General features: G+C 39.2%; 2 protein-coding genes across 3 annotated transcripts; one reads left to right on the top strand and one right to left on the bottom strand.

Annotated features, from left to right (window-relative positions):
• Positions 1–1,507: 1,507 nt before the first annotated feature.
• LOC113576627 (LHFPL tetraspan subfamily member 3 protein-like) lies at positions 1,508–21,762 on the bottom strand. 2 transcript variants are annotated; one of them, XM_027008832.2, is made up of 4 exons: positions 20,468–21,762; positions 5,681–5,917; positions 2,853–2,880; positions 1,508–2,693 (listed from the first exon to the last, which is right to left on the bottom strand). In XM_027008832.2, the coding sequence occupies exons 1-3, from the start codon at positions 20,892–20,894 to the stop codon at positions 2,864–2,866; spliced, it is 681 nt and encodes a 226-aa protein (XP_026864633.1). In that variant the 5' UTR covers positions 20,895–21,762; the 3' UTR covers positions 1,508–2,693; positions 2,853–2,863. The 2 variants fall into 2 exon arrangements, with proteins under 2 accessions (XP_026864633.1, XP_081571645.1); XM_081715519.1 differs by lacking the exon at positions 2,853–2,880.
• LOC145658499 (uncharacterized) lies at positions 10,091–15,611 on the top strand. The gene is made up of 4 exons (XM_081715522.1): positions 10,091–11,876; positions 11,967–12,102; positions 12,380–12,427; positions 13,933–15,611. Exons 1-4 carry the CDS (start codon positions 11,830–11,832, stop codon positions 14,053–14,055), a joined length of 354 nt encoding a protein of 117 aa, XP_081571648.1. The 5' UTR covers positions 10,091–11,829; the 3' UTR covers positions 14,056–15,611.
• Positions 21,763–26,939: the final 5,177 nt, after the last annotated feature.

The raw sequence follows: 26,939 nt of genomic DNA, 5'->3' as shown, positions 1-26,939 counted from the left end.
GTGTAATATGATGCTATTACAACATGCCAGTTTGTGAGCAACTCAGCAACAATGTGGCAGACCATGTAAAGTTACAGAGTGGGGTTGCTGAGTGCTGAGGTGCATAGTGAATAAAAGTCAGCAACTCTCTGCTGACTCGATAACTGCAGAGTTCCAAACCTCCTCTGGCATTATCATGGCATGGGTTTGCATGGTCAAGCAGATGCATGTAAGCCTTATATCTCCAACCACAATTCCAAGCACTGGATCGTGTAAAATGTGCTGACACTGGACTCAGGAGCAGTGGAAATGTGTTCTGTGGAGTGAGGAATCAAGCTTCTCTATCTGGCAGTCTGATGGAGTCTGGGTTTGGTGAATGCCAGGACATGCCTGATAATGCCTGACTGCATTATGCTAACTGTAAAGTTTGGTGGAGGAGGTATAATGATATGGGATTGTTTTTCATGCATTGACTTAGGCCCCTTAATTCCAGTAAATGGAAATCTTAATGCTTCAACATAGCAAGAAATCTTCTAGTATGACAGTGTTCAAGTGCACAAAGTAAGGTCCATAAAGGCATGGTTGGGTGAGTTTGGTGTGGAAGAAATTGACTACTCAGCACAGAATCCTTAACTCCATCGAACACCTTTGGGATAACCTTGAACAGTGATTGTTCAACATCATTGTCTCACCTCATAAATTTTCTTCTGAATGAATGTGCAAACATTCCCACAGACACTCCTAAATATTCTGCCTTTCCCAGAAGAGTGAAAGTTGTTATAGCTGCAAAGGGGGGAGGGAAATACACCAATTCCATATTAATGCCTATGGATTTAGAATGAGTCTTAAAAGCTCCTGTAGGTGTAATGTGTAGGTGTTCAAATGTTTTTCCATATATTGTATGACTGTACATGATTTGTTCATGGATAATTTTTTGTATCAGGTTTTTTTTTTTTTTTTTTTTTAAATAATTAATTCAATTAATGAATGCTTTATCCCCCAAACATCCAGTATACTGGAGGTTTTTTTAAATCTCTTAATAGGGTTATAGAAAATATTGAAAATGCCAGACTCTTGATGCTTTTAATTCCAGATTAAAAACACATTTAGTTGGGCTTCTATTGAGTTAATTGCTACAAACTTTATGGTGAGTTTTTCAGACAGTTTTACAGTCTAGACTTAAAACATGGACCAATTGTGATTCACCACTGGTACAGTGATTTGGCACAAGACTTGGAAACCAGACCTTGTTTTTTTTTTAATTGGGAAGAGCATAGAAATTTTTTTCATTTCTTTATTTTTTTCATTTCTTATTTTTTTTTCCATTACTGGACTAAAAAAAATTTAAAGTTATATATATATATATATATATATATATATATATATATATATATATATATATATATATATATATATATATATATGTTAAAGCTTATACATACATACATACATACATACATACATAATATAAAAAAAAATTGTGGACACCCACCCCCACACAGGCACACACAAAGACAATGGAGGCCAGTTTGAATGAGAATACAGAGTGAAAACCTTTATTGAGCTGCATGACCTTTACTTTCCTCTAATAAGAATAATACTGTTTAATATATCTATGATTTATGTACAGTGGTATGAAACTAACAGTAGATGCTTGAAAGGTTAGGGCTTGCCCAACATTAACATTTTCAGTCTTACTGTTAATCTTCCTTACGGAAAAGGAAAGACTCACCTGGTCATTTAGTCTAGGCTAGTATCTACAATCACAAAGCTGACAGTCTACATTCATGATTTTTCCCTTGAATTGAATGGCTAGTATTTACATTTAAAAAGCTCTCATTGATATGTAATGATGTGTGTCACAAAATAGTCTTCCTCAAATGCCATAACCTTCACCTTTTTAGAACTCTGTAATCACCATAAGCATCACCACACTTACCAAAATAAACATGGGGTAAACATCAGGATGATCTGAGAGCAACTACCCCCAGTAAAACAGATTCTCCTTTTTAGCAAGAAGTGATTCCTCTCTTTTATATGTGTAAAATGACAACATGGTCTTCAACAGAAATATAATGGGCCCCAATCACAAACCTGTCAGTACTTGCTAATATTGGCTTAGATGGGTCACTTTAATACATTTAAAATGCTCAGTGGATAAATATGGTAACTATCTATTAAATCAGGATTGTCAAAGGCCTGAATCTAGAAGTTTGCTCTTAGGTTCTTCTCCACAAAAATATTAAACAGAAAGAGAAACACTGAAAAAAGTTTGCATTGCCTTCAAGGTTTTTTTTTATATTTAACCTTATGAATTAACATGTCACAGTGTTCACATGAATATATAAGTACATGGTAATCAAGTAACTGCAAGAAGTATCAATGTCATACAAGTGCACATGTAATTTCCAACGTGGTCATTGGGTACCTAAATTGTTTGCACTCAGACATGGCATTGATCTTTATAGTTCAGAATGTAATCAGCTGTAGTGTACAAGTGTGCAAATTGGTCTGCATCTTAATATAATATCTTGTACTAAAGGAACTGATAAATAAGGGTCTGTAAAGGACTGAGACATACAGTATCTTCTAGATGCAATGGTCAGATGGTCAAGGTGATGAGATCAGCTCCTAGGTCTGCAGGCCTTCTATATTCTTTCTCCACAAACTTGGGTAAGATGGCATGAGAAGCAATGTGCAGTCCATAAACTATCCTACAGAGGAAAGAAGGCAAGCCAAGAGAGACAAGAAACATTTGCTCTCTGTTTCAACTATTAACAAAATTAGCTTAATACTTAATATCACTGCAAAAGCGGTAGTAAAACATAACTAATTATATTACATCAGTTTTATGAAATAATTTGACAGCTTACGTTTAATATTTTTAGGCATTTCCACCCTCTGTAAAAGAAAGAAAAAGAAAAAAGAAAGAAAGTGATTAAATATCCAGGATAAAATGAGACTTGGATTGTGCTGTCTTGCTTGCATCTGAGAGAGGCACTATCTAAATAAAAGTTATTATTATTAAAAATCTAAAATAGTATTACTATTATATAAACTATTAGTTCCCAGAGGTACATTGTTACTCCAAACTGGAGAGAGTAGTAACACTGTAAATGGGTAAAAAGAGAGACACTGAACAGGGATGCACTGGCCATCAGGAGGAATGGGACAGTGTCCAGCGGGCTGCTGAGACACCCAAAAGGAGAATCTGATTTAAGTATGCAAATACGTAAGTATGCATTGGCCTACTGTATCCTCAGTGCATTGCCACTGGCAAGTTATTGAAATGCCATCGCTCCCAGGAAAAAATGCAATAACTACCACTGGGACTGGTTAAAAAAATAACCCCTATCCCACCCCACAACAAAAAACCCAAAAACCCAAAGACTCCATTAAGGTTAGCAATGCAAACAATGTGGAGAAAACATCCAAAAAAGCACAATGGAAGGACTACAAAAGCAGGGGTTTGAAAAAGGTCCTTAAACAAGGTTTAGACAAATGCATGAAACTACACAACTTGATTGGATGTCAGAGTGAAGAATGGCAGGGTCAAAGTGCAGAAATGTTCAGAAATTTTCAGAGTTCAGAGCCTTTGCTTCGTTAGTTAAGTAAGGTATTTAGCTATGTTAGCCAGTTCATTCAATCTACTTGTAAACTAATGCTAAAATACAGATAGCTAACTTTAATATAATCATACACAGAATCTAGCTAATTCACACCAGGATTCCACTCCCAGTCCCCCGTTCATGTTCACTTGAAGCAATACTGTCAAATATTAAACAGTGCTTACTGCTGTTCATAATTATACATCCACTGTAACAGGCTTATTTATTTTTTAAGAGAGAAAAGGTATTACTTTCAGTCCATTCTTTAGCTAGTCATAGCCAGCAGTAAATAGAAGTTTACTGACAAGACAGGGAAAACACAATAGAACCAAAGATGCTGTTTGTTTGTTTTTTGTAATTAATACTGTGGAATTTTCAGTTGTGGTAAAAGTAAGCAAGACTTGTTTTTCCCTAAAAATCTTCAGAAATGCAGAAATGTATTAGACCACATCCAGATATAGCTCTTTTATTATACTCAATTTTTCCATTAGAAACTACTTCCTGACACAACCACAAATTAGGTCTTGCAAAAATACAGTTTTCTTTGGATTATGTACTTATGTACTTGGACCCCACATTTGAGAAGTGTGTTAAACTGCCTGGATATCATTCTTGCTAAATAGAAAAATAGCAAGACAAAAATGAACGATGCTGCCCTAGGTTATTTTGCTGAAAATAAAAAAGAAGGAAGAGAATGACAGAAGAATGCTTGGTTGCTATGTCTTCACTTATCAAGACTTGGTAAGTGTGAGCTACGAAAATGGTTGGTGGGTCTATCATCCTCCACTGCAGACAAATAAATAGATATTATTCATTATAATTATTTGCTTATGCATTTTTAATAATGTTCATTCATTCTTTTTATACTGGGGATTGAACACTAATTCTGATCGTCTGTTTCGTGGAGAACCTGTTTTAACCGTTTTAACTTTTTTCAGTTAAATGGTTACTGGCACCAAGAGCTCTCTCTCTTTTTTCTGGGTTTACTAACCCGCCAGCTGCGCAATGTGTGGGGTCGTCTTATTTATTCTCCAGCAATGTGACAACTATATAAATAAACAGCCATTAGCAGTTTAATACTTCAGCAAAGAGCCACAGGATATAATTAGAGCAAGCATGCAGTTGTTTTCACTGTTTTCATTCCTTTCTCTCTCTCCTGTTCCTTCTAACAGCCTTGCTGTCCCTACCAGATTCCGTTTATGGGGCAAATGCACATTAATCTCACTTTTAAAGTGCAAGCTTTTTCCTTTAGGTGTCAATGAACCAATAGTGTTAATCCATTTGGAGACAACAAGCCAAGTCAATCCAAGTCTGAATCTGATGAGTAGAGCATTCTGAGATAAAGTTCTTCACCCCTGTTGAATTAACGTGATTAATACTGTTTTCTGTCTGCTTGCATGATTTTGGCAGTTCCCCTTTGAGCCTTCTGCCACAAGGTGCCTTCATCTTTGGATCACAGATCAGTGGTCACTGTTTTCTGCTTTTCACTCCATTCTGTTTTCAACATGGTAGAACCTACACGTCAAACAATGACTCTCATGCTACGTTCAAAGTCACTAAAGGTGTTAGTTTTTCCCATTATGATGTTTAGGTGATCTGTACCACACATTGCTAGCAGAAAATGCATGACTTGTTGGAATGAATTTGTGTGGGGGCATACTAAACCTCCAACTCAGTTTATAGGAGTGATATGAAACATCATGAATAATACTGTGAGCAATGATCAGCTGAACCAGAATTTGTCAAATGCCAGCTGACAATGACTGACAATTTTAGAATGAGAGTGTAATTTGTAGTTCCTTTTCCCACATACGGTCACTTAACTGTATGAGACAATATATGAGAAATACATAGTGGTGCTAGTGCAGGAAAGGAAAGCATGTACTGTAGTGTTGTGTGAATACTTTATTTAGTCCTTGGTTATGAGGGTCAAGGCTAAACTGTGCTGTATTTTGTGTGTATCTAAACAAGAATGGAGTATCAGTACCAGGTAAGGACAGATTCATTTTTAGAATTCAGTGTATGTGGCATCTAAAGAGTTGAATTGTGAATTAATTCTGAATAAAGGTAGTCCAATGTTAGAAGATTCTTACCCTTGCTCTCAGCCAGAAGTTTCTCAGCCATTAAGCCATCCTGCCTGTTTCCCAGCACAAAAGCCAGGAAAGAGAGGATGAATGCATCCAGGATGCCCATGATAGCCAGGATGTAGGCCCAGCGCACAGAGCAGGCTCCTAGGGTGTATTTACTTGTTTGCTCCCCACACAGTCGCCTCACTTCCTCTGAGTCCCAGCCATCAGGGTAGATCATGCATCCCAGCACCAGACATACACCTGAATCACAAATCAGGTGAGAGAAGGAACAGAGAAATAGATGCAGAATGTAAGGAAAACAAGTAAATGATGTATAGTAGGAATACAGAGGAAGAAAGAAGACAGGAGAAAAGAAAAAGTGGGAGACATTAGCAGAGACCCAGGTGTATAAATGCCATCATTGTCCATCATGTCCATTTTGGTTTTTTCTCTCAAAATTGATTTTTCTTTCAAGTTGCTTGTCCTTAAAGCACTCATGAGAATTAGCCACAATAACCTCAACCACCAACCACAGCACACATTATCCCAGGGCTGGATATGAAGAACCAACTCACATAAATGTTCCTCCACACAAATGAATCAATTCATCAGTGATACTTTTGGACTGGTGGGACACCAAATCTTAGAAGGTTATGTTACTTCATAGTTCTCTGAAACATTTGCTCTGGTACAACATTGGAGGTGTTGATGTAAGTAATTTACAATTATTTTCTGAAACTACAAATGTTTGAGTAGTCTGACATAGTACTATAATTTGAAGTAACATTAAGAGAAAGTAAGAGGAATATCAGATAGCCCTATGAAAAATGTTTTTACATGAGGTCCAGTGAATTCAGTCATGACTTATCTTGAAACTTATGCTATCATTTTTCAAGCCAAGAGTACTTCCTTCACTGCCGCTGCCTGAGGGGATAATACACCTTTGTGTATACTTTTCTCTCAGAAAGGACATTTTATGCAGAGAGCAAAAAGAGAACTCACTGACCGAATTACCCAGAAAATATTTTACATTAACAATGAAACACACTTATCTTTTTCCCACCTCTCATAAACACTCTCCCTTATCAAATCATAACTCCTGGCATGTAGATTATCTTTCCATTTTAGGGTTCTTCTATCAACATTCCAAACAAATTCTGGCTTGCAATGCAATATTCTACCTCACACTCCTTCACTTTTTTTATGTTCCTACTCCTCCTTTCTTTTCACTCTTTGCTGGGGGTTTAAACAGATTTCAAATTCCCAATTTGACAGATGAGGCTAGCACCATTATAAATCTGCAATTTATTAGTTCATGGTTCTTGGTCATATACTTTGGAAAAGAATGGGGGGAAAGTATGTGGGAAAGAATCCCAATGCAACAAACTGCAAACAGAGATTACAACATTCGCCATTACTAGCCTTGCTATCACATCTAATAGTATATGGAGAAGCATAACATTTATATAATAGTTTGGTAGGATTTATCATACACATATTTTAATTTATATAATTATGTAGTATTCTGCTTTGTAAGTAAGTAATAAATAATTTTATATTTTCACATAATTGCAGATTATGACCACCTTGCCATAGAGAAAATGCAAAGACTAGGGTTAAACACTATCAAAAGTTATTTTTAATGTAATTCTATATTGATTTGAGGTAAATAGGAACTAGAAAATAAGTCACCTTAAATGGAGGAAATACAATGAATGGCCATTTTATTAGAGACACCCATCTAGTAGTGTGTTGGAACTCATTTGGCCTTCAGAGCCGCAGAAATTCACCATGGCCAAGATTCCACCAGGTGCTTAAATCATTCTGCAGGAATCTTGGCCTATGCAGACAGTATAGGTTATTGAAGTTGCCACAAATTAGATGGAGGTACTGACATGCTCTGAACCAGAGATGATCTGTAGGATTAAGATCTGGAGTCTTTTAAGGCCTGTGAGGCAAGGAAAACTCAACATCATATTCCTCGAACCAATCCATGACTATACGACCCTTTGTGCAGGCTGCATTGTCCTGCTGAAAGTGTTATTCTGCCATAAGTTACACAGCTGCCATGAAGTGATGAACTTGGTCAGCCACAATCCTTACGTAAGCCATAGTGTCCAAACATCCATCCACAGGTATAAGAGGACCCATCGTGTGCCAAAAAAACATTGTCCACACCATTACTCCAGCTCCAGCAGCCTGAACTGTTCATACCTGACAGGAAGAGCTCATCAATTCATGCTACTTGTGCCAAATTCTGACCCTGCAATCAGCATGGTGCATCAGAAATCTGGATTCATTTGACCAGACAATGTTTTTCCACTGATTAGTGATTTGTGCTCTTTTGCCTACTGGAGTCTTGTCTTTCTGATTCACTTTGACTACAATAACAACATCTAGGCAACATCTGTGCTAAGGAACAATGTGTTGTGTGTTTGGATATGTTAGATGGAGCATTCGGTTGTAATTTGCTTTATGCACCGCCTGTCTGTCAGAATGATTTTTGCCATCCTCTTCTAACCCCATTTATCAACGAGTTATTTACATCCATGAGATCCCCCTTTTATGTTTCCTCGATCATCCCATTCTTGGTATACTCTTGACACCATTGCAGGACACCATTGCCAAAGTTGGCAGTTTTTGAAATACTGGCCCCAGCTAATCTAGCACCGATAACCATGCCCCGTACGCAGACACATGGTGTTAATACTTTGTAGAAGAACTCCTGGCAGCAATTACAGCTATGACTCTTTAAACTGCTATCAGTGCTACACATCTCAACACTGTCAATTTTGGCAATTCTTGGCAAAACTGTTCAAGCTGTATTAGGGTGGATGGAAACATTTTGTGAAAAACCATTCTAAGTCATTCCACAAAGGATCAGTGGGACTGAGGTCTAATTTATCATTCAAAATATTACCCATCCATTTGCCTTCTGTCTTTATGAGTTTTACAGTACCTGCTTAAAGGAGGCACTACTAAAGCAGGATGGTGCCATGACCATCCTTGACTTCTGAGACTGTGCATGTTAGGTTTATGCCACCAAAACATACTTAGCACTGAGGTCTAAAAGTTCAACTTTGATCTCACTAGACCATAGAATCTTTTTCTCACATTCACATCCAATTTGGGCCCCATTTCTCAAAAGCATCGTAGGGTTAAGACCATCTTCAATGAGAGAGTGTTCAGTGTAATACTTGCTCTACCAATTAAAAATCATCTTTGTGTTATGATACTTTTCAGAAACCCACCCCTGTGTAGTGTATACTTAGATCTCTGTAGTCTCAATATATAAAATATAAAAATTTGAATCAAATCTTTACCTCAGAATCAAAATCACATCAAACCTGACACTGCATGTGTTGTTGCACACCTAATAAACTCTTATTACTAACACTACTATTAGTACTATTTTGGGAGTATAGAATGTTCCTTGATTGTTTAGAATAAAACTTCAAATTCAAAATCAGTACAACAGGTTGAAAATTTTGCTCAGCGGATATTAATTATTTTGCTACTACAGATGTGAATATCTTTGTGATGCACTCATCTTCTTGATGTAATGCAGTTCCAAAGACTGCTTTGGGCCTGTTATATGAGCCAGAAAACTCCAAAACATTCTGTGGCTATAAATATATTTTATCCAGCTGCATTCTCTCCTGCAGTCGTTGGCATATGACCTGGTTTACAAGCATTTCGTACCTGATTCTGCTCCTTTGTCAGACTGAAACACCATGTCTTAGTTATAAACTCATCGCTAGCCTTGTGTTCTGATCACCTTATTCTTGTCAGTTTTTAATATTTCAAATGTTTCAAACATGTATCAAAATGCAGTAATCTGAGAAAACATTAATAAAATCTGCCTGTCCCACCAAGGGAAACTGAGGCAAAATTCCAGTCTAACAATTGCTTAAAACGTGAAAACTGATTGCCACTGTTGAGGGTAATATGCTCCAAAAGTAACATGTTGCTGAAATTAACACTATACTGAAGTCTACTTTTCCATGTAACAAGGGTTAACACATTTCGGTTTATATTCTTGCCATCATAATACAGTTATGGTCATAGTTAAAAGTCTGCTATTGCATTTCTTATGCTTTAAGATAATATTGAGAACAAATGGTATCTACACAGATGGTGCCTTCCCCTTTATGTAATTTGTGTGCATGATACTACCTGCTAGGAATAGGAAATGCCACTTTTTTTTTTGGTCTGATATCAATCAATGCAAGGTAAGGCTAGTACTTTCCTACTTTCATCACTGATCTTTTCGAAATCTGTGATTTATACAATGCCAATTAGTAAATGTATACACACATCCCATCATTTACATTTCAGCATATTGTTATATTTTACAGTTTCACATTTTAATATATTTGAATTTCAATACATATTTCAATATATGTTTCTAATTACATATTTTATTACATTAGGCTTACTTCCTTGTCAAGTTATTCTTCTCTGAAATTAAATCAAATACCCTTATTGAACTTATAAGCCTGAAACAACTTTATATGTAACTTTATATGTTTAGTTTTATTAGTTAGATATTACTTAAAATCATACGAACAGGACAACTTTTGTCATCTTTGTATTTTTCATTTGGTATGATATGGTCTTTAGAAAGTAACTCATAAGTAGCCAAAGCTGACACATACAAGAAAAACTAAATATATTTAGACAACAGTAACTAGTACTATGCCATTTCAGTTACAAGAGTAATGAGACTAAATGAAAGTTGTCTGTTGTAGAAAGAATGCATCACATGGTTAAACAGTCCAGTTCAAAACAGCTTAGTGGCTTTGTAAATGTGGATGGTACAAATACACTGTAAAAGACTCTAAGGTCCCACTATTTTATTTGCCCTGTGGCTACAGTTTGGCTTTTCTTTTATGGAAACCTAAATGTCCATATTAAGCACATTAAGTCCATATTAAGTCCATATTAAGGTCAGCAGTGGCTAGTGTACTGGCAGGCAGTGTTTTTGCCTGGCACTAGGGTTAACAGCCAAATGGACAAAAAATAGTAGAAAACACTAGAGAAATGGACTCACAGTTGAGCAGTAAGCCCCAAGGCCATATAAACGTATACTGTACTTTTATCTTTCCCTGACTTTTACCAAATAAAAATATGATTTTTTAAATGAGTTAAGGGGTTAGGTAATATATCTAAGGGGCTATAGAAACTGCACAATCCATGTACGTAATGGATTACCATACCATTATATAATGGACTATTCAAAATGTCCAGACAGAATAAAATACAGTGTTTGTATATATTTAAAAAATAAGTTGACAGTGCATTGAGAGTTAGGACACAGCTGCCATACTGTCGCTGTATGTCATATTGTTTTTCCCTTTATTTAATTTGCACAGCAATTTAAAGAAACAACAATGGATTGCACACTAGAACAATAACCAGCTCATTTCGTCTCTCTTCCCCATACACTCTCACACACCTTTCCAATCACCTTCCCAATTCTCAAGTGTTTTTATTCAGTCATGGCCCCAGGCTAGCCTTATGTGAAGTAGCCTCAGTTCACCGTATGAATGAATATGATCTTTGAATTGGTAGCATACAAAAGATGCTAATAAGTGCCATGGACACGCTGTAGAATTATTCACTCTCTTGACCTATAAATGTTTTGACTCAGACATTTTCAGTCTTTGGTAAGTCTATCTTAAGCTTTACAGTGAATGTGACATTAAAAACAAATAGCATGTAACAATTATATCAAGTGGTCTACATGTAAGTGGTCGTTTGTCCTATCTGACCATTGGTACACATACAGGAGTTCTTGTACTTAGAAAAAGAAAAATATTTACCTGATGATGAATGGTATTACTGTAATCCTTATTAAACTTATAGTCTTGAAGTCTACATTAGCCTACATGAACTGATCTACGTAAAAATATTTGACAAAGTTCTGTTGGAGTAGAGTGGAAAGGTGTTACGGTTGGGCGGCCGGCTAGCAGGAAGGGACACACCCACCCCTGCTAAGGATCACACCCCTTGCTTGCTGCTCAGAAGGTGGCTATGGAGCTGCAGCAGCAGGAGATTGGGGAGATACGTTCGCTGGTTCTAAGTATAGGGCAGCATGTTAATCACTTGGCCATGGGACCAGAGCAGTGATTCAGCCCTCTCATTACCCCACCTATTTCGGAAGGGATGAAATGCCTCATCACTATCCCTGGGACGTATGGAGGAGACCCAAAGGAATGTGAGGACTTCATCATTCAGTGCAGTCTTTTTTTTTTGCATACCAACCCCAACTGCCTGACCACATCAGGGTGTCTTTTGTTATCTCCAGGCTCACAGGGAAAGCATTTGTCTGCGAGGGCAAATGCCTACCTCACCGGATGGTGTCCCTGCAGTCCAGGTCCATCGAGAGTCCCGAGGCCGAGAACGACCTCACTGTGCCCCAGGAATACAGTGACCTGGAGCAGGTATTCAGGCCTACGAGAGCAACTCAGCTGCCTCCGAATTAAGAAAGGCAAAGAATTGAAAACCGCCTTTAGCACTGGCTTCTGACACTACGAGTATTTAGTACTTTCTTATGGTTTAGCCACAGCCCTGCCTATCTTCCAGGCCTACATTAATGAGCTCCTAAGGGAGTACCTGGGTAGATCTGTCGTCACAAAAATCAATGACATCCTGATCTATTCCTCCTCTTGGGACCAACACATGCATGACACACGGGCTGTCCTCCGCACCCTCCTGCAGAACCACCTCTACTGCAGACTGGAGAAATGTGAATTCCATCGCAAAGAGGTGAGTTTCCTGGGGTATATCATTTGCGAGGGCAGCGTACGAATGCAGTCATGCAAGGTGGAGGCAGTAAGGGACTGGCCTAGACTGCAGACTCGCAGGGAGCTACAGCACTTCCTGGGATTGGCTAACTTTTATCATCATTTTATAAAATCCTTTAGCACGGTAGCAAGACCTCTCACAGACCTACACTGTGGAGGAGCTAAGAGGCTAAAATGGGGACTCGAGGCGGAGAAGTCCTTCTCTGAGCTGAAGTAGGCCTTCTCTACCACCCGGTGCTGCAGCAGCCGGACCCGGGAAAGCCTTTCACGGTAGAGGTAGACGCGTCGGACGTTGGGGTAGGCGCAATGCTATCCCAGCACCAGGGAAAAGCCAGGCAGCTGAAACCAGTTGCCTACTTCTCGAGGAAACTAAGCGCCACAGAGAGGAACTATAGCGTGGGAGACAGAGAACTCCTCAGCATGAAACTAGCGAGGAGAATGGAGGCATTGGTTAGAGAGAGCATGACACCCCTTTTTGGTTGTCACAGGCCACAAAAACCTGGAATACCTCCAAACCGCGAATAGGCTCAATTCCAGACAAGCCAGGTGGTCATTGTTCTTCACCAGGTTCAACCCTGGCCTATATTCCTATATTCCTATATGTAGAGGCCTATATTCCTCTACATATAGGCCTGGAGAGAGGAATGTAAGGGCAGACGCTCTCTCTCGGCAACACCTCGCAGAAGCCCAGTCTACCAGTATGGCGCCAATTCTGCCAATTCTGTTTCCTGGCAATGCTAAGATGGGACCTGGACCGACAGATATAGGTGGCAAATCCGCATCTGCAATGCCCGCCAAACCGCCCCTTTGTCCCTCTCTGCCTACGCCAAGCCCTTATTACATGGGCACACACCTCCGTGGTGACAGACAACCCAGGAGCAACCCACATGGCGCAGCTGCTGAGTGCTCTCTTTTGGTGGCTGGCCATGCACAGAAAGGTATGTGGCATCTTGCGCCAAGTGTGCTCGCAGCAAGGTTCCTCACACACTACCTGTAGGTAGGCTGCTGCCACTACCCATGCCAATGAGACCCTGGTCTCACCTAGCAATAGACTTCATCACAGACTTACCTGCATCACAGGACAACACGGTGATCCTGACCGGTTTTTGAAGATGAACCCCCTCAAGGGTCTACCTACTGCCTGGGAGATGGCAGACCAGCTCTTCTGGCATGTTTTCTGGCAATTTGGACTACCAGAGGACATTGTCTCAGACCGGGTCCCCCAATTCACCTCTAGAGCGCGACGGGAGTTATTGGGTAAAATGAACATCACCGTCAGCCTGTCTGGGAAACACCCCCAGGCCAACAGGCAGGTGGAAAGAGTTAATCAGGAGCTAGCCAAGTTCCTCAGGCTGTACTGCTAGAAGCACCCTGAGACTTGGAGCACCTACCTCCCCTGGGCGGAGTATGCCCAGAATTCACTGCAGCATGTGGTAACAGGCTTAACCCCCTTTGAATGTGTTTTAGGGTTCCAGCCCCCACTGTATCCACAGAATCCCCCCACATCTGACCAGCCAGCAGTGGAGAGGTGGTGTCAGCACAGCGAGCGGGTGTGGGAGGAGGCCCACCAGAAACTGCACAAAGCTATAGCCACCTATAAAAGGAAGGCAGGAGACGTGGGGATACTCCCTGCTATGAACCCAGACAACTGGTGTGGGTGTCCACGAGGGACGGCCACGCGGGTGCCGTGAGGTATGAGGGTCCCTACACCATCTCGGAGCGGATTAATGAGGTTACCTACCGTGTCGGCTTGCCCGGACACAGCCGGGCATCTAGGGCCTTCCATGTGTCGGCCCTAAAGCCAGTTGTGGAGGGTCCCCTCACGGAAGAGTAGAGCTCCTTGAGTGCTCCGCCTCCTCCCTTGGAGATAGAGGGAGGTCCTGCATACAAGGTGAGGGCCCTCCTCAATTCCAGATGGAGGGGCTCGCGGGTCCAGTACCTCGTGGATTGGGAGGGATATGGACCAGAGGAGCATTGCTGGATACCGGCCGCCCAAGTGTTGGACCCCAACCTCACCACCTCCATCCATCGGGAACATCCCCAAAAGCCTGTCCCTCGGCAGCCGGGCCAGCCACGAACCAGGAGGCTGGCGGAATCTTCGGGGGGGGGGGCTAGCAGGAGTGGGCATGTCCCTTACCTGACCCGATCACAATCACCAGAATATTAATTGTGTTCATCTTTGCATCACTCAGACTCAGCCTATTTAAACCCGCAGAGACCAAGAGATGTGGACCTAAGATGCCTGTCACCTCTGTGAATTACGTTGAGAGCCATTGTTTGTGTTTGTTTGGTGCTTCCACCGAAACAATGTGGAACAATGGAAAATAAAGAGCACTTTGCTGCAACCTTGCTTCTCGCTTCCTCCATGCTGCAAATGTCACAAAAGGGCATGTGTAAAAGACGTGTAAAGTGGAAAGGATATGTGTAAAATTAATGACCATTTATTAATTACCAATTTTCATTTCATTACACATTCTACAAAATTGAAAAAAGTTTTTAAAAAATGTATTACTTTATTTATGCATTCTCAATACTTTTCAATTGCATTATCTTAACTGTCAGTTTTCTAACTGAAGTTCAACTTTTTCACAAAGACATCAGAATCTTTGGAGCCTTGGTGTCTGCACTATAATTAATTTAATAAAATACCATTTATAAATTCCCCTTTCTTGATTTTAATCAATATTCCTGTCTAGCTTCTGTGTTTCAGAACCAGGTGGCATGGAGTCTAAAATGAGGATTAGGTTGATATTTGACATTTAGTTCAAATTTTAACACTAAACCAATGATCAGCATAAAAGGTCCATTAACGCAAATTTGTAAAGATAAAAAATGTAAATGTAAAGATAAGAAAAAACAGTGACTTTGTTTGATTTAAGTCTGGCATTCCCCAAACAGTAAACTGGTATTTTAGCTCGACCAGACTGTTCTAATGAGTTGTAGGGATGGAACAGTTAAGGATGACAACTGTGTACATAGACACCGAGCATAAAAGTTAAAGGAGGTACTGGGTATGATACTGCTTTACTTAATTTTTTTTTTTTTTGAAATTCAGACATACTTCTATAAGGAATAATGCATGTTATAACATTAATTGTATCTAAGTTCCTAAAAATGTATTATGGCAGTATGTACTGTATTGTGATTACCTGTCATAAAAGCTGCATTTGTCAACTTCCATGTTGAGTTAACCATGACAATCAACAAAGATTTTTTTGGTGACAACAAGACATGTCATGCCACTTTGTGGGTGAGATTACATAAGTATGTTATGACAACTGACTATGCACATCTTTTTCATTGGTATCACGCATTGCTTATGATCTGACACTGCTTTCAAGTGAGGGTGTTGCTACACTGAACAAAAGAAAGGACTTAAAAAAGCTCTGTAGTATCTCATGTACTACCATAACAATGACATGAAAAACTACTGTGTAACAGATTTTTAGTGAAGTTTTTGACATTGAAAGTTTTTTCCCTCACAGTTAAAAAGTTGTTTATATATAAACTGGGAATGAAGAAAGATATGCATGCACTACATAACATGAAAATTGGTAGGTATGGATTTTGGTAAGATTAGCTATCTTGCTATTATAAGCAAAACAAGTTAGGTTGCCTTTGTTCTCAGTCCATTTCTGATGTAGTTAGCTAGCTAGCTAGCAAACGAATTCATGACTCAAACTAAAAAAATTGCATTTAAACAGACTTTGTTCTAACATTGTGGTCATGCTCATGTTAACATTAGTTACTAAGATTCATGTCCTTATATAATCTTTGTAGCTTTGTAACCTATACTAGTCGGTAAATTTTGCCATTGAATGTTTAATATCTTTGGTTGTGGTTCTGGGAAGTAGGACACTAGCATTTCTGCTACTCCAGTGTCAGATCACCAACCAATCAGCACTCAGTAACAGCACTCAGCTAACTCCTACTGCCCAAATCCCTTTTCCTGTATAAAAAGGAAATATACTGGGTTTTTGTTTTTTGTGTTTTTTTTGCTATTTATTGTAAAACGTATGTCTACTTTCCAAAGTTAAGGAAGATCCTGGCCAGGTGGTGAGAAACTATTTTAATTTTCATTTTTTTGGCCATTTAGCTCTATTCATTTTGGTGTTTCTTATGGGCTCCTCTGGTATCTGACAAAATTGGCATTAAAGAGTGGCAAGTCTCCTCTCTCTAGAAATTCTCTGACTTCACTGGTGTAACATCGCATAGGTGGGCAGGAATCAACAGGAAATTGACCCTGCAACACATTAAGTGTGTTAGTTAGTTAGCTAGTTTTCATCATAAGGTTATAAAATTGTCATAGTTAATGTATGCTACAAACCTTTGATAGAAACATGAATACAACGTATTACTTCAACAAAATCAGTCAACAAATTGTAATATCTTGCTTCTACTTTTGGATTAGGTTGTTTTTAATTTGTTCCCTCAGTCATGACTTGGCATCAATGGTGAGGTACGGGCGAGAGTCAACGCTGCGGTGGAAGGAAGTTACCGGTGTCCTGTTTGATAAGAGAATTCCCAAGCGCCTGAAATCGAAAATCTACCGGACCGTGGTCAGGTCTGTTGCACTCTATGGATCAGAATGCTGACCAGTGACGAGAGCAGCTGAGCGGCGTCTCCATGCCATGGAGATAAGCATGGCTCGCTGGACACTGGGTGTATCCCTTCACAACCATATTACCAATTATATGATCCGACGACAATTTGGTATTGTGCCCATTGTGGCGAAAGAGAGAGGGATGCTTCTGCTGGTTTGGCCATGTTCAACGTGCCGCTCCGGACACTGTTGCCAGCATCATCTACTATCTTGAGATTAACGGCCAGCGGCCACGTGGCAAGACGCAATTAATGCGGATCTGAAGGCTGCACGCTTGCACCCTGATGACACTTTTGTTCAAGTGAAGTGACATTCAAAGATCCAAACCGCTGACCCTGCACTGGTGGGACAATGCTAGGAAGAAGACGACTCAATCATGGCTTGGGTGAACAGGGCAGCATGATTTTGGATGATTGGGACAGGTCTAAAAGTCTTTGCTTATGAAAAAAATTAGCTAGCAACCTGGTAATCAAGAAATATTGTGTGTTCTCTGTATGCTCTACATTAGTATGCTACTCTTCATATGTGTGGACCCCTAAACAATCTTTACTAGCTTTTTATTAGTTGTGTTGTTGTTGTTTTTTTACTAGATTTTACTAGCTGTTTTTCTTAGATGGACTAACCAGCTATCAAAAACCATCATGTTTGCCCTAATACACTATTGGATATAAAATGTGGACAGCAGTGGTATAATCACTTATTTATTTGCTGGTCACGCAGTACAAACAGCCTAATACACTAACTAAGCCAAACCTAACATTAAGTTTAGCCTTGATCTCTAAACCCGGCCTGACAAATCTTGATTAATCTTTTTCAGAGCAGCATGGCACCAGTGAGACAGAAAGAGAGATGCAGGCAGACAGAAGAAGGGAGAGCACAGGGAAACAACAAACAAACAGAAATGAGAAAAGGCAAAATGTGGATTGAGTACAGGATGAAGGGAGTCACTGAAAAGTACAGGCAGAGAACACATCCAAGTTAAGATTCTTGGCCAGGGCCTGGAATTTGCCAAAATCAAGTCTGCAGAGGCTTGTGAAGGGTGTTGTAAAGGGCTATAAGCACATTGCTGGGAGTAAGTACTACATTGTCATGAATTTCATTAACTCTACCAGCCCTGCCATGCCCACCTCCTCTTCTTACATTCGATCAAGTTCACCTGAATTCTAATTATGCAGACCTGATTCCCATTCCCTCTCCTACTTAGGGCTCCCTAATTTAAATCCATGCATGACCTCTTTGAGAAGTATTGCCACAGTCATGTTGCATACAGAGCCCTCCTTTTGTCAGCTAGTTTTCCTGGATACTGAACTCTGCCTACCTTTCAGACCCAGACTTTTGCCTGACTCCCAAATACTGCCTGGATTCTGCTGCATGTTGCCAACCCCTGACAGGATTTCAAATATGGATATGCCCACTCCAAATAATGCCTTATCATTCTTAACATTGAATACAATGACCAGTTTCTCCTCAACTTGTTCCAAAACCTCAATAAAACCTCCTGCATTTGGATCAACTCTCTCTAGTTTTCATTGTCTTTTCACACATTCCCCAAGACTCTACAGAAATCTTAGTTCTTAATGATGAACGTAAAAATGAAAATGTGCATGTAAAAGTATGAATTAAATTGTGCAGTAAATATGCTTACACTAGCCTAAATCAATAAGATGTGCTGTCCCAATCACCAAAATGTTACAAAAAATTAAGGTTTGGGTCAGTTTGCCATGCCACCTTGAAATACAATATAACCTCTTTCCCCCCTCAAATGGATAGCTAACATCTTCAGTATTACAGAAATGTATAATATATTAGGATATTTGTTATTTATAAGCTTACATAAAAAGTGGAAATTCAAAAACTGTCCCAATCAGTTTTAATTCAACCTATAGCTCAGTAATTGACTTTCAGTCACTCAGTAACTCAGTAAAATATAAATAATTATGTCATTACAGTGTCATGACATTGCTTAAGGATTCCTAAAAAATTGATAAAGAGCCAAATGGAGCTCACTTTATTTAAGGGCTAGACAAAATATACATATCTTACATTACATGTTAAGGCACTGCATAATATTTTCTTTCTAAAAATATAAACAGCCAAATGGAAATCACTTTACTTAAGGGCTGGAGAATTTATGTAACTCTTGACATGACCCTTGTCATTAAATTACACAAGTACTCATAAATAGCCAAATAATATACACTGAAATGTCATTACAAGTTAAAACTGTCAGTGTCAAAAACATCACTATAATCATTTTTTAGAACAGTACAGGAGATAATACAAATCATATTACTGAAGTCCTCACTTTTCTTACTTTTATGAATCCTTGTCCAACACCATGAAAATGCAATGCCAGAGTTATATATATATGTTCTCTAGCCCTTAAGTAAAGTGAGTTCCATTTGGCTGTTTATAAGATTTTTATAAATTCTACCAACCTCACTTGGCAAGCTGTGTCAGATCATCAGCATTATGTCACATAGTTATATCAACTTGACATCAACATTGACAAAAGCAGGTTTTAGAGATGTATATGTACATTTAAATCAACTGACACGAGGGCTTATGCAGGTGTCACACAGCCTTCTAAATCATGCTCTTCTGTAAAGTGTTACCCTCATATCTAATGTCAGACAAACTGACTCACACCTACCACCGGAATTCTGTACTCGTTGGAGGATCGAGATGGAATTTGAAATTCAGTGATAATGGCAGCGTTGGAGGTAGGAGTCAGAAGCTTGAACTATTATTTTATTGCTATCTTCAGTAAGTTGCATAAAATAGTTTAAACATGTCATTTGATAGTTTAGTTGGAAATAACAGGTGCAAAATGGTGCACCAGGTGAGTAGTCAGCCTTAGTGGTAGGTATGAAGAAATTAAAAAGCATACAGCAAGTTGTTTTAGAAATGTACTGGTACTGCAACTTTCATTTGGAAAGATTTCAGAAATTTGTCTTAAGTTGTCAGCTCTTTAAAATAAACTATAGTATACACCACAATCTCAATCATTCAGGAATGTCACTGTAATCACTTTCACTTTGTTCTATCAGGTTTGAGAAGATGTAGCAAAGCTATAGCAATTGTTGATTGTTTTCCTAAGTTAAATAAAGTGAAAAATGCTGATTATTAGGGTGCAAAACTGTTAGTAAATTGTGGGCAAGACTGGGTATTTCCATTAGCATGTCAGACAGCCCAAACTGTTGAAATGTACCTATACTGCCCATCTGTTCTCTCTTCAAAGAAACTAACAGTTCCACATGGGTGGGTTGCATTGGGAATTTCATTCATTAAAGCTCTGCTTTGTACAAACGACATTTTCAACACAATCTGTCTGACAAGTGATTACCAAGTATCCAGAAAGCTGTGTGTTAAATAAGCGGCAGGTGGTGTCTTATTTACCTGAGCCAAGTTGCATCCAGCCGCATATTTTGTAAACGGTGAGAGTGCTACAGAAGAAGAAGAGTGCAAAACAGCCGATAGAAGAGAGCACGAGGACCATGGACGTTCCGACAAAAAAGGACGCGGCCTTGAAAGCACCAGAGGGAATGGAGCCAAACTCAGTGAAGCTACCTTGACAAAGGAAATCCCGGGACAGTCCATTTCCAATGCAATAGTGGAAAAGACCAAAGTAGCCGGCTTGCGGAGTATCTACGCCGTCACCAATCCAGTAAGGCTGAATAAAGCACACAACGTTCACAATAGCAAACAAAATGGTGAAAATGGCCCACAAGACTCCAATAGCGCGAGAGTTTCTGATGTAGTTAGTCTGGTAGATCTTCGCGGCTTCAGAGGCAGGGAGCATTGCTGCTGGACCTCCAGGTGCCATACTCTATAAAAATAAACTTGCAGCGAGTGGATCTCGCTATCTCGAGCCTTGATTCAGACAGTAACCTATATTTATTTAAGAGATATTTATTATAATAGCTTATCGTTAGCAATGTTAGCAATTCAGAGAGACTCCACACAAAGCATCCTAATGGGAAATTTGGTCTGTGCCCACCTTTTCTCCCATCCTTACTTTGCAATTAACGAGGCAGAGTGGCCTGGCGTCTATAGACAGACAGGCTACAACTCGCCTGTTAAGAAAAAAACACAAATGCAATTAAACGCTCCTCGGAAAACTATTGCCTTTTGTCGCTTTAGCACGTGCCACTCCGCCGGTCTTTATTTATTCTCCAATGGAAGTCACGTCAACGCCAGTAAGCAGCAAAGTAGTTTTCTCAAAGCTAAACCGAATATATGACGCCGCGCGGTCTTCCGTTGTAATTTCGGTATATGAAGACGTGCTCACAACGAACTGTCCAAATGTCTACCTCAGGATTAAACGTAGCCGTGTGGTCACCGCGGAAATCATCTTCCTTCAGTTGTGCTGTCAACCTCCACAATGAAGACGTGATTCCGTGCAGACGAGCGAATAGAAACGAAGCAAGACAGATGGTGATGAAACTCCGCTTACGGTTCTGTCTCCGCCTATAACGACATCCTTTAATTCGACTGACGTATAAAATAAATACCTCTCCTTTTATGAAATGCAGGTGTCTGTCGCACAAATAGGCGCTGACGGTCTAACTGTATTTAACTCCTTTTTCCTGTTTGTATTTAAACTGTCAAGAGGGAGGTGCGACTATTTTACAGCTAAAAACCGACGCGTTTCGTGCCTGTGCACTCGCTGCGCTAGATTTTGGGCTGCAGCACAAGATGTACGGGAGCCCGTATGCTCACCCCAGTGTTATAAAATGCTACACAAAGTGACGAATGCTAACATTTTGTCATGAAGATTCCAGATACTGCACAATTGATACACTTGAATTGAAAGACTCATTCGATAACAGTAATTGCGCAATAGATTGTTTTTAATGAACCCACCATAGACACAAAACGAATTAAACAAATAAATCAATAAATAGATGTTGCGGTCCTTAATATTCCTATACATATAGCCTTTTGCAGCACAGAAGGGTGTTTTTGTTGTTTTTTTTTTGGGGGGGGGGGGGGGGGGGGGCAGCTGGATAAACCAGCATAAAATGATCTCTGAAGTATGTTTGAGAATGGAGACATTTGAAAAATTCTGCAATCATTTATTTCCTCTTTTCTTTGTTTAAAGAATGGATAAATTATAGGAGATATACTTAACACTGCCACTCTGTCACTCATGACCCACCGTGTGAGATTTACTATTGTTAGGAATTTTTGCATCAACATCCTTAATTAGTAGACTATAAGAATAATTAGATAGAACTGGTCAAGGATTGACAGACATTGCTATCTTTTATTTTCCTGTGTAAATCACATGAATGGTTTTGGGTACATATTAGAAGGATTACCGCTGAGAACCGCTACTTTGAGCTATTTGTCATGGTGCTTTCTGCCAAGGCAGTGTACATGTCCAGCGAGCAGCTGTTCTCCAGTGCAGCAGTTGTGAGCACAGTCTGTTCTGTCTCAGTAAATATCATTTGTATCTGTACCAGAATGCTGCTGCTTTCAAGCACCTGTCATTCTACTCATTTCCAGGAGCTGCTGTAGCTTCCTGAACAGAGTGTGAAAAACAAAGAATGTTACTGTCAGTCTGTCTTGAGTTTGTATTTGTCCAGCTCCAAAGTACCCTTCTCTAATAATTCAGCGTTCCATGCAAGGTACGAACCAATACTCAGAGACAATGAGGTATGGTTTTACTTGTATAAAAACTATTACTACTATTACTGAATTTAATGCAAAGTATACGTAATATTAGTAAGAAATAATAATAATAATATCACTTATATAAATATTATATTACATAGAATATTTTTTATATTATTTTTTTTTTCTGTAGGAACATAATAACATTTTGCTCCAAATTTTGAAACTGATACCCATTTTTGAAAATGGATATCTTGTAATGTTCAGTACAATGCTCACCCAAAAGAAAATCTTCTGATCATGCCAGAATTTTAAACCTATTAACTGAAACTTGTCGACGCAAACACAACAATTACCAATCAACATAGTTAATATGAAAACTGTTTTTGGACATTTGTGTTATGTAATCTGTAACTCATTCACTGCAGCATACAGTATAATGGAGACAGTTTAAATGTGCATGGTGTTGTAGTCCCTGAAATATTCACCAGGTGTCAGTGCAAGTTAACAGAATAGACTGTCAGGTTCCAGACTGAATAAAAATCATTTGTTTTGAGTAGCCACTGTGTATAAAAAGTGTTATATAAGTAAATATGCCTACACAGTAACCACTGAGAACATTATTACTTTAATGCAAAACTCTTTTGAATTTGTCTGCTGATTTCATTGGCTTTTGTGTAATGCTTGTTTGTCTGTTTATAGCAGGAAGAGGCTGATCATAAATACCACTTTGTAGAAAAAAAGAAGTCGCAAAGTGATGACTTTGTTTTTATGCATATTCAAATTTTTATTTTCCATGTGGATTTGTAATGGTCTGTAATGGTGAGCAGTAATGGTCCTGGCCTGTGGGGTATCCGTGGATGACGTGTTGTAAATTCTTCAGAATAACAGGTCTATTTCCTACCACAATGCATTCACATTGCATGGGGGTAGGGGGGGGGGGGGTGTCAAGGATGGACTGGAATTAGTAAAGAGAAAGAGTAGGAGGGAGCAAGGGAGGAGAGATGTAGATGGTGAAAGCAGAAAAATACAAAAGACTGGGGAGGCTTGTCCATGACCCATTTCTGTTTTAAGCTTCTCTAGTGTTGGTGGTAGTATCATCACATCTCACCTTCTCTTATTATTTTTGTATCTTTGGCACTGGAATGCACATTGGAGAGAATAAAGATGCTTATAAATTTGCATTGGCACTACATATACATTTTATTTTATTTTTATTTACAACTGTAATTTTATGTTTATTAAGAAAGGTCTTGGAAAGGCATAAGTAAATTCTGACTGACTAACACAGAGCAGACCTTAGGCATTAAAAGACCTTGAAAAGCTTTTAGATAGACTCTTAAAAAGAAAAAAAATACCCAGTGTCTTCATATGGTAAATCTTAACAGACTAACCCCTGCCTAACAGACTAACCCCTGCCTAACAGACTACTCCTAATGGACTAATGAACTAACCCTGGCCTAATGGACTACACCTTGCCTAATGGACTAACCCCTGTGTAAAGGACTACCCCCTGCCCAATGGATTACCCCCTGCTTAATGGACTACCCCTTGCCTAACGGACCGCTTAATGGACTACCTCCTTTGACTTCTGCTGACAGAGCTGACTAAAATTTCAGTTGCAAATGACAAGTAGTGAATACTTTTTCTATTGTATGAAGCTGCAGCCAATGTCTCGGCCAGTATCTATAGGCTCCTTTACCATGTGCATAGTGAAAGAGAGATGGAAACTGGAAGAGGGAGAGCGAGAGTGACATCCAAACTGGATGTGAGATATTTACGGGCTAAACCCTTTTATGGAGAAAAAAACCAACCACGCAACCACTGAACATCCAGATGCAGTCCTTGGCTGGTGAGCAGTGCAGCAGAGTGTGATGTGTTTGTGTATAAAAGCCAGAGCCAGAGTAAGAATGCCTGGGTTTGGGAAGATAACAGAAGGTCAGAGGGAAGTTGTGCGTTCTCTGTCAGCATGTGTCTGTCTCTTTGTTTGTTTTTGAGAGGGAGCTAGATGGTTTGTTGGTTGGTGGGTTGGGACTACTGGACTGTACTCCCAAACATGGCACTCCATGGCACCAGTCTCCATAAGCTTCTCTCCTCATAGATTAGTTTTTTCTGCTGTCATATTGGCACTTTTAGAGAAAAATTATTTTCAGTCCAAATGATAGCTTAGAATGTCTCTTATAATGACAGTATCAGCCAATCCACTGTCACCGAAAACATATTTCTTAGAATATGTAGTATAGTATATATAGGAAGAGAAATGCTACATGAGAAATGTTACATTTGAGCAAGTATGGATGGAATGTGGTATCACTGTAGCCAATGAATAACAGTTAAATGAGAAAGGAAAATGACAAAACCTAGATAATCTATTGTAGATGAGAATCCTTGATTAGTACACACACACACACACACACACACACACACACACACACACACACACACACACCCTGTAGACATAATTACTGCCATTACACCCTTTCAGGAAACAGATTTATAAATCTCCTTTGTGATTATGCTGCATGTGCTCTTTTCATCCAGCACCTCAGATCAAACAGAATGTCAGCTATTTTTGGAGGAATGTCACTCTTATCCCAATCAAAGGAAAATAAACCAGTATGAAAAAGGAAATTAGCTAAATCTGAGCAAGAGGGAATTAAAATTGACACAAAGGAAAGGCTGTTGTATGCTGGCAGAGCTCTGCATATTCTGTATGGCAATGTGTATTAGGTTTTTTTGGTTTTATATATATATATATTTTTGTGTGTGTGTGTGTGTGTGTGTGTGTGTGTGTGTGTGTGCGCGTGCGCACGTGCCAATTAATGAAAAAAAATATCTTTATCATTGTTAATATTACTGATGTTAATGACATGGTAGAAAATGGTAGAAAGGAAACTAAGAAATCAGAGTATTATCTTAATATCTTGAAGCTGATGCTGTCCTTTCTGCTATTCCCTTATCTTAATAACAAGCACTGAGAGAGCAAGGTCCTACTGGGTGTGTGTGTGTGTCTGTGTGCATGTGTGTGTGTTGGGGGGGGGGGTGGGGGGGTCTTATGGTGGTGGGGTCCCTTGCCTTGAGTAATTGTTCAGTTTTGTTGAAGCATTACCTATATATAATTAAGCAAAAGTTGCTATAATAAGAAGGAAGCAGGACTATTTGAGAGGAGTAGATGAATCCTATACTAGTTTGTTGAAAGGCTGATGATGGTTCATGTTCTTTTATCTTCTGTGTGCTCTATTTTTCTCCTGTGATTAACCATGGTGAAACCTATTCAGCATTAGGTGACAGCTCAACTCTGCCCTCTGCATGTTTCATAACCAAGATGATAAACTTGGCCTGCAGACCAGATTAGCCTGTGCATTTGCCCCTGTGTGGGGCTAAGGTAGAGAAGCTTTGTCACTATTTGAGCATCATAAGAAAATGGTGGAAATGGTGTTTGTTTTTACTGTGGTTACAGTAATGAATTCTAGACTGATCTGAAGTAAATAAGGCATCCTGCGACGAGCTTTTTTTTTGGGGGGGGGGGGGGGGGGGGGGGCTATTGTTTTATGATCTCTTTCATGCCTGAGGGACGCTGGGGTCAAATATATGTTGCATATTGGTCTCTAGATGGCAGTGTGATCTCTGTCTTAACTTAATGCTACAGTACTATTTGGCTATTTACTATTTGTTAATGCTGGTCTGCAGCAACATAGACATTGTTAAGTTGTCTATGGAGAGGAATGAGGGGGAGGTTTTGCCAAATCTTTTTTTAAAATAAGAAACTGTAATAATGACAAAAATAGCAAATTAAAGCTTTAGTGAATCGTGTCTGGCTGGTAAGATAAAAATTCAGACATTTAGGGACAGCAGTGATTGTGCAGATATTGTGCATTTCTGGATATAACAAATAGGTTATTAGTGGAAGATTTGAGTAGATATATGGAGGGAAAATTTTATTGAGAAATTTGCTGTCAGCTTAGAGATGGGAATCCAACAATGAATTAAACTATGGGTCTCCAAAGCTTTTTTTGTAAATAGGGATACACAAGGGAGTGTAGAAAAACTTTTCGCTGATTTGACTTGGGGGGACTCTGAAGAAAAATCAGTTAATTGTTAATGCTTCCAATAAAGATACATGCAAATTGAGAAATATTGCACAAGACCTTAAAGCCTGACCAGATCAACCATCGTAAATAAACCAAATGGCTATTACATTTGGTTATTAAAGATCATCAAATACGAGCTCTATATTTGTGGCTATTACTGC

Source organism: Electrophorus electricus, chromosome 6, assembly GCF_041902795.1.
Source record: "Electrophorus electricus isolate QZ-2024a chromosome 6, ASM4190279v1, whole genome shotgun sequence".
NCBI classification, from domain to species: Eukaryota; Metazoa; Chordata; class Actinopteri; order Gymnotiformes; family Gymnotidae; genus Electrophorus; species Electrophorus electricus.
This window is presented reverse-complemented; position numbering and strand designations above follow the sequence as displayed.

Coding starts and splice junctions, on each gene's coding strand:
- LOC145658499 (XM_081715522.1), top strand. CDS start 11,830: ATGCCTCATCACTATCCCTGGGACGTATGGAGGAGACCCAAAGGAAT. Junction 11,877..11,966: donor TGGAGGAGACCCAAAGGAAT/GTGAGGACTTCA, acceptor TGTTATCTCCAG/GCTCACAGGGAAAGCATTTG. Junction 12,428..13,932: donor GTGAATTCCATCGCAAAGAG/GTGAGTTTCCTG, acceptor AATGTGTTTTAG/GGTTCCAGCCCCCACTGTAT.
- LOC113576627 (XM_027008832.2), bottom strand. CDS start 20,894: ATGGCACCTGGAGGTCCAGCAGCAATGCTCCCTGCCTCTGAAGCCGCG. Junction 5,918..20,467: donor CTGGATGCAACTTGGCTCAG/GTAAATAAGACA, acceptor TTTGTGATTCAG/GTGTATGTCTGGTGCTGGGA.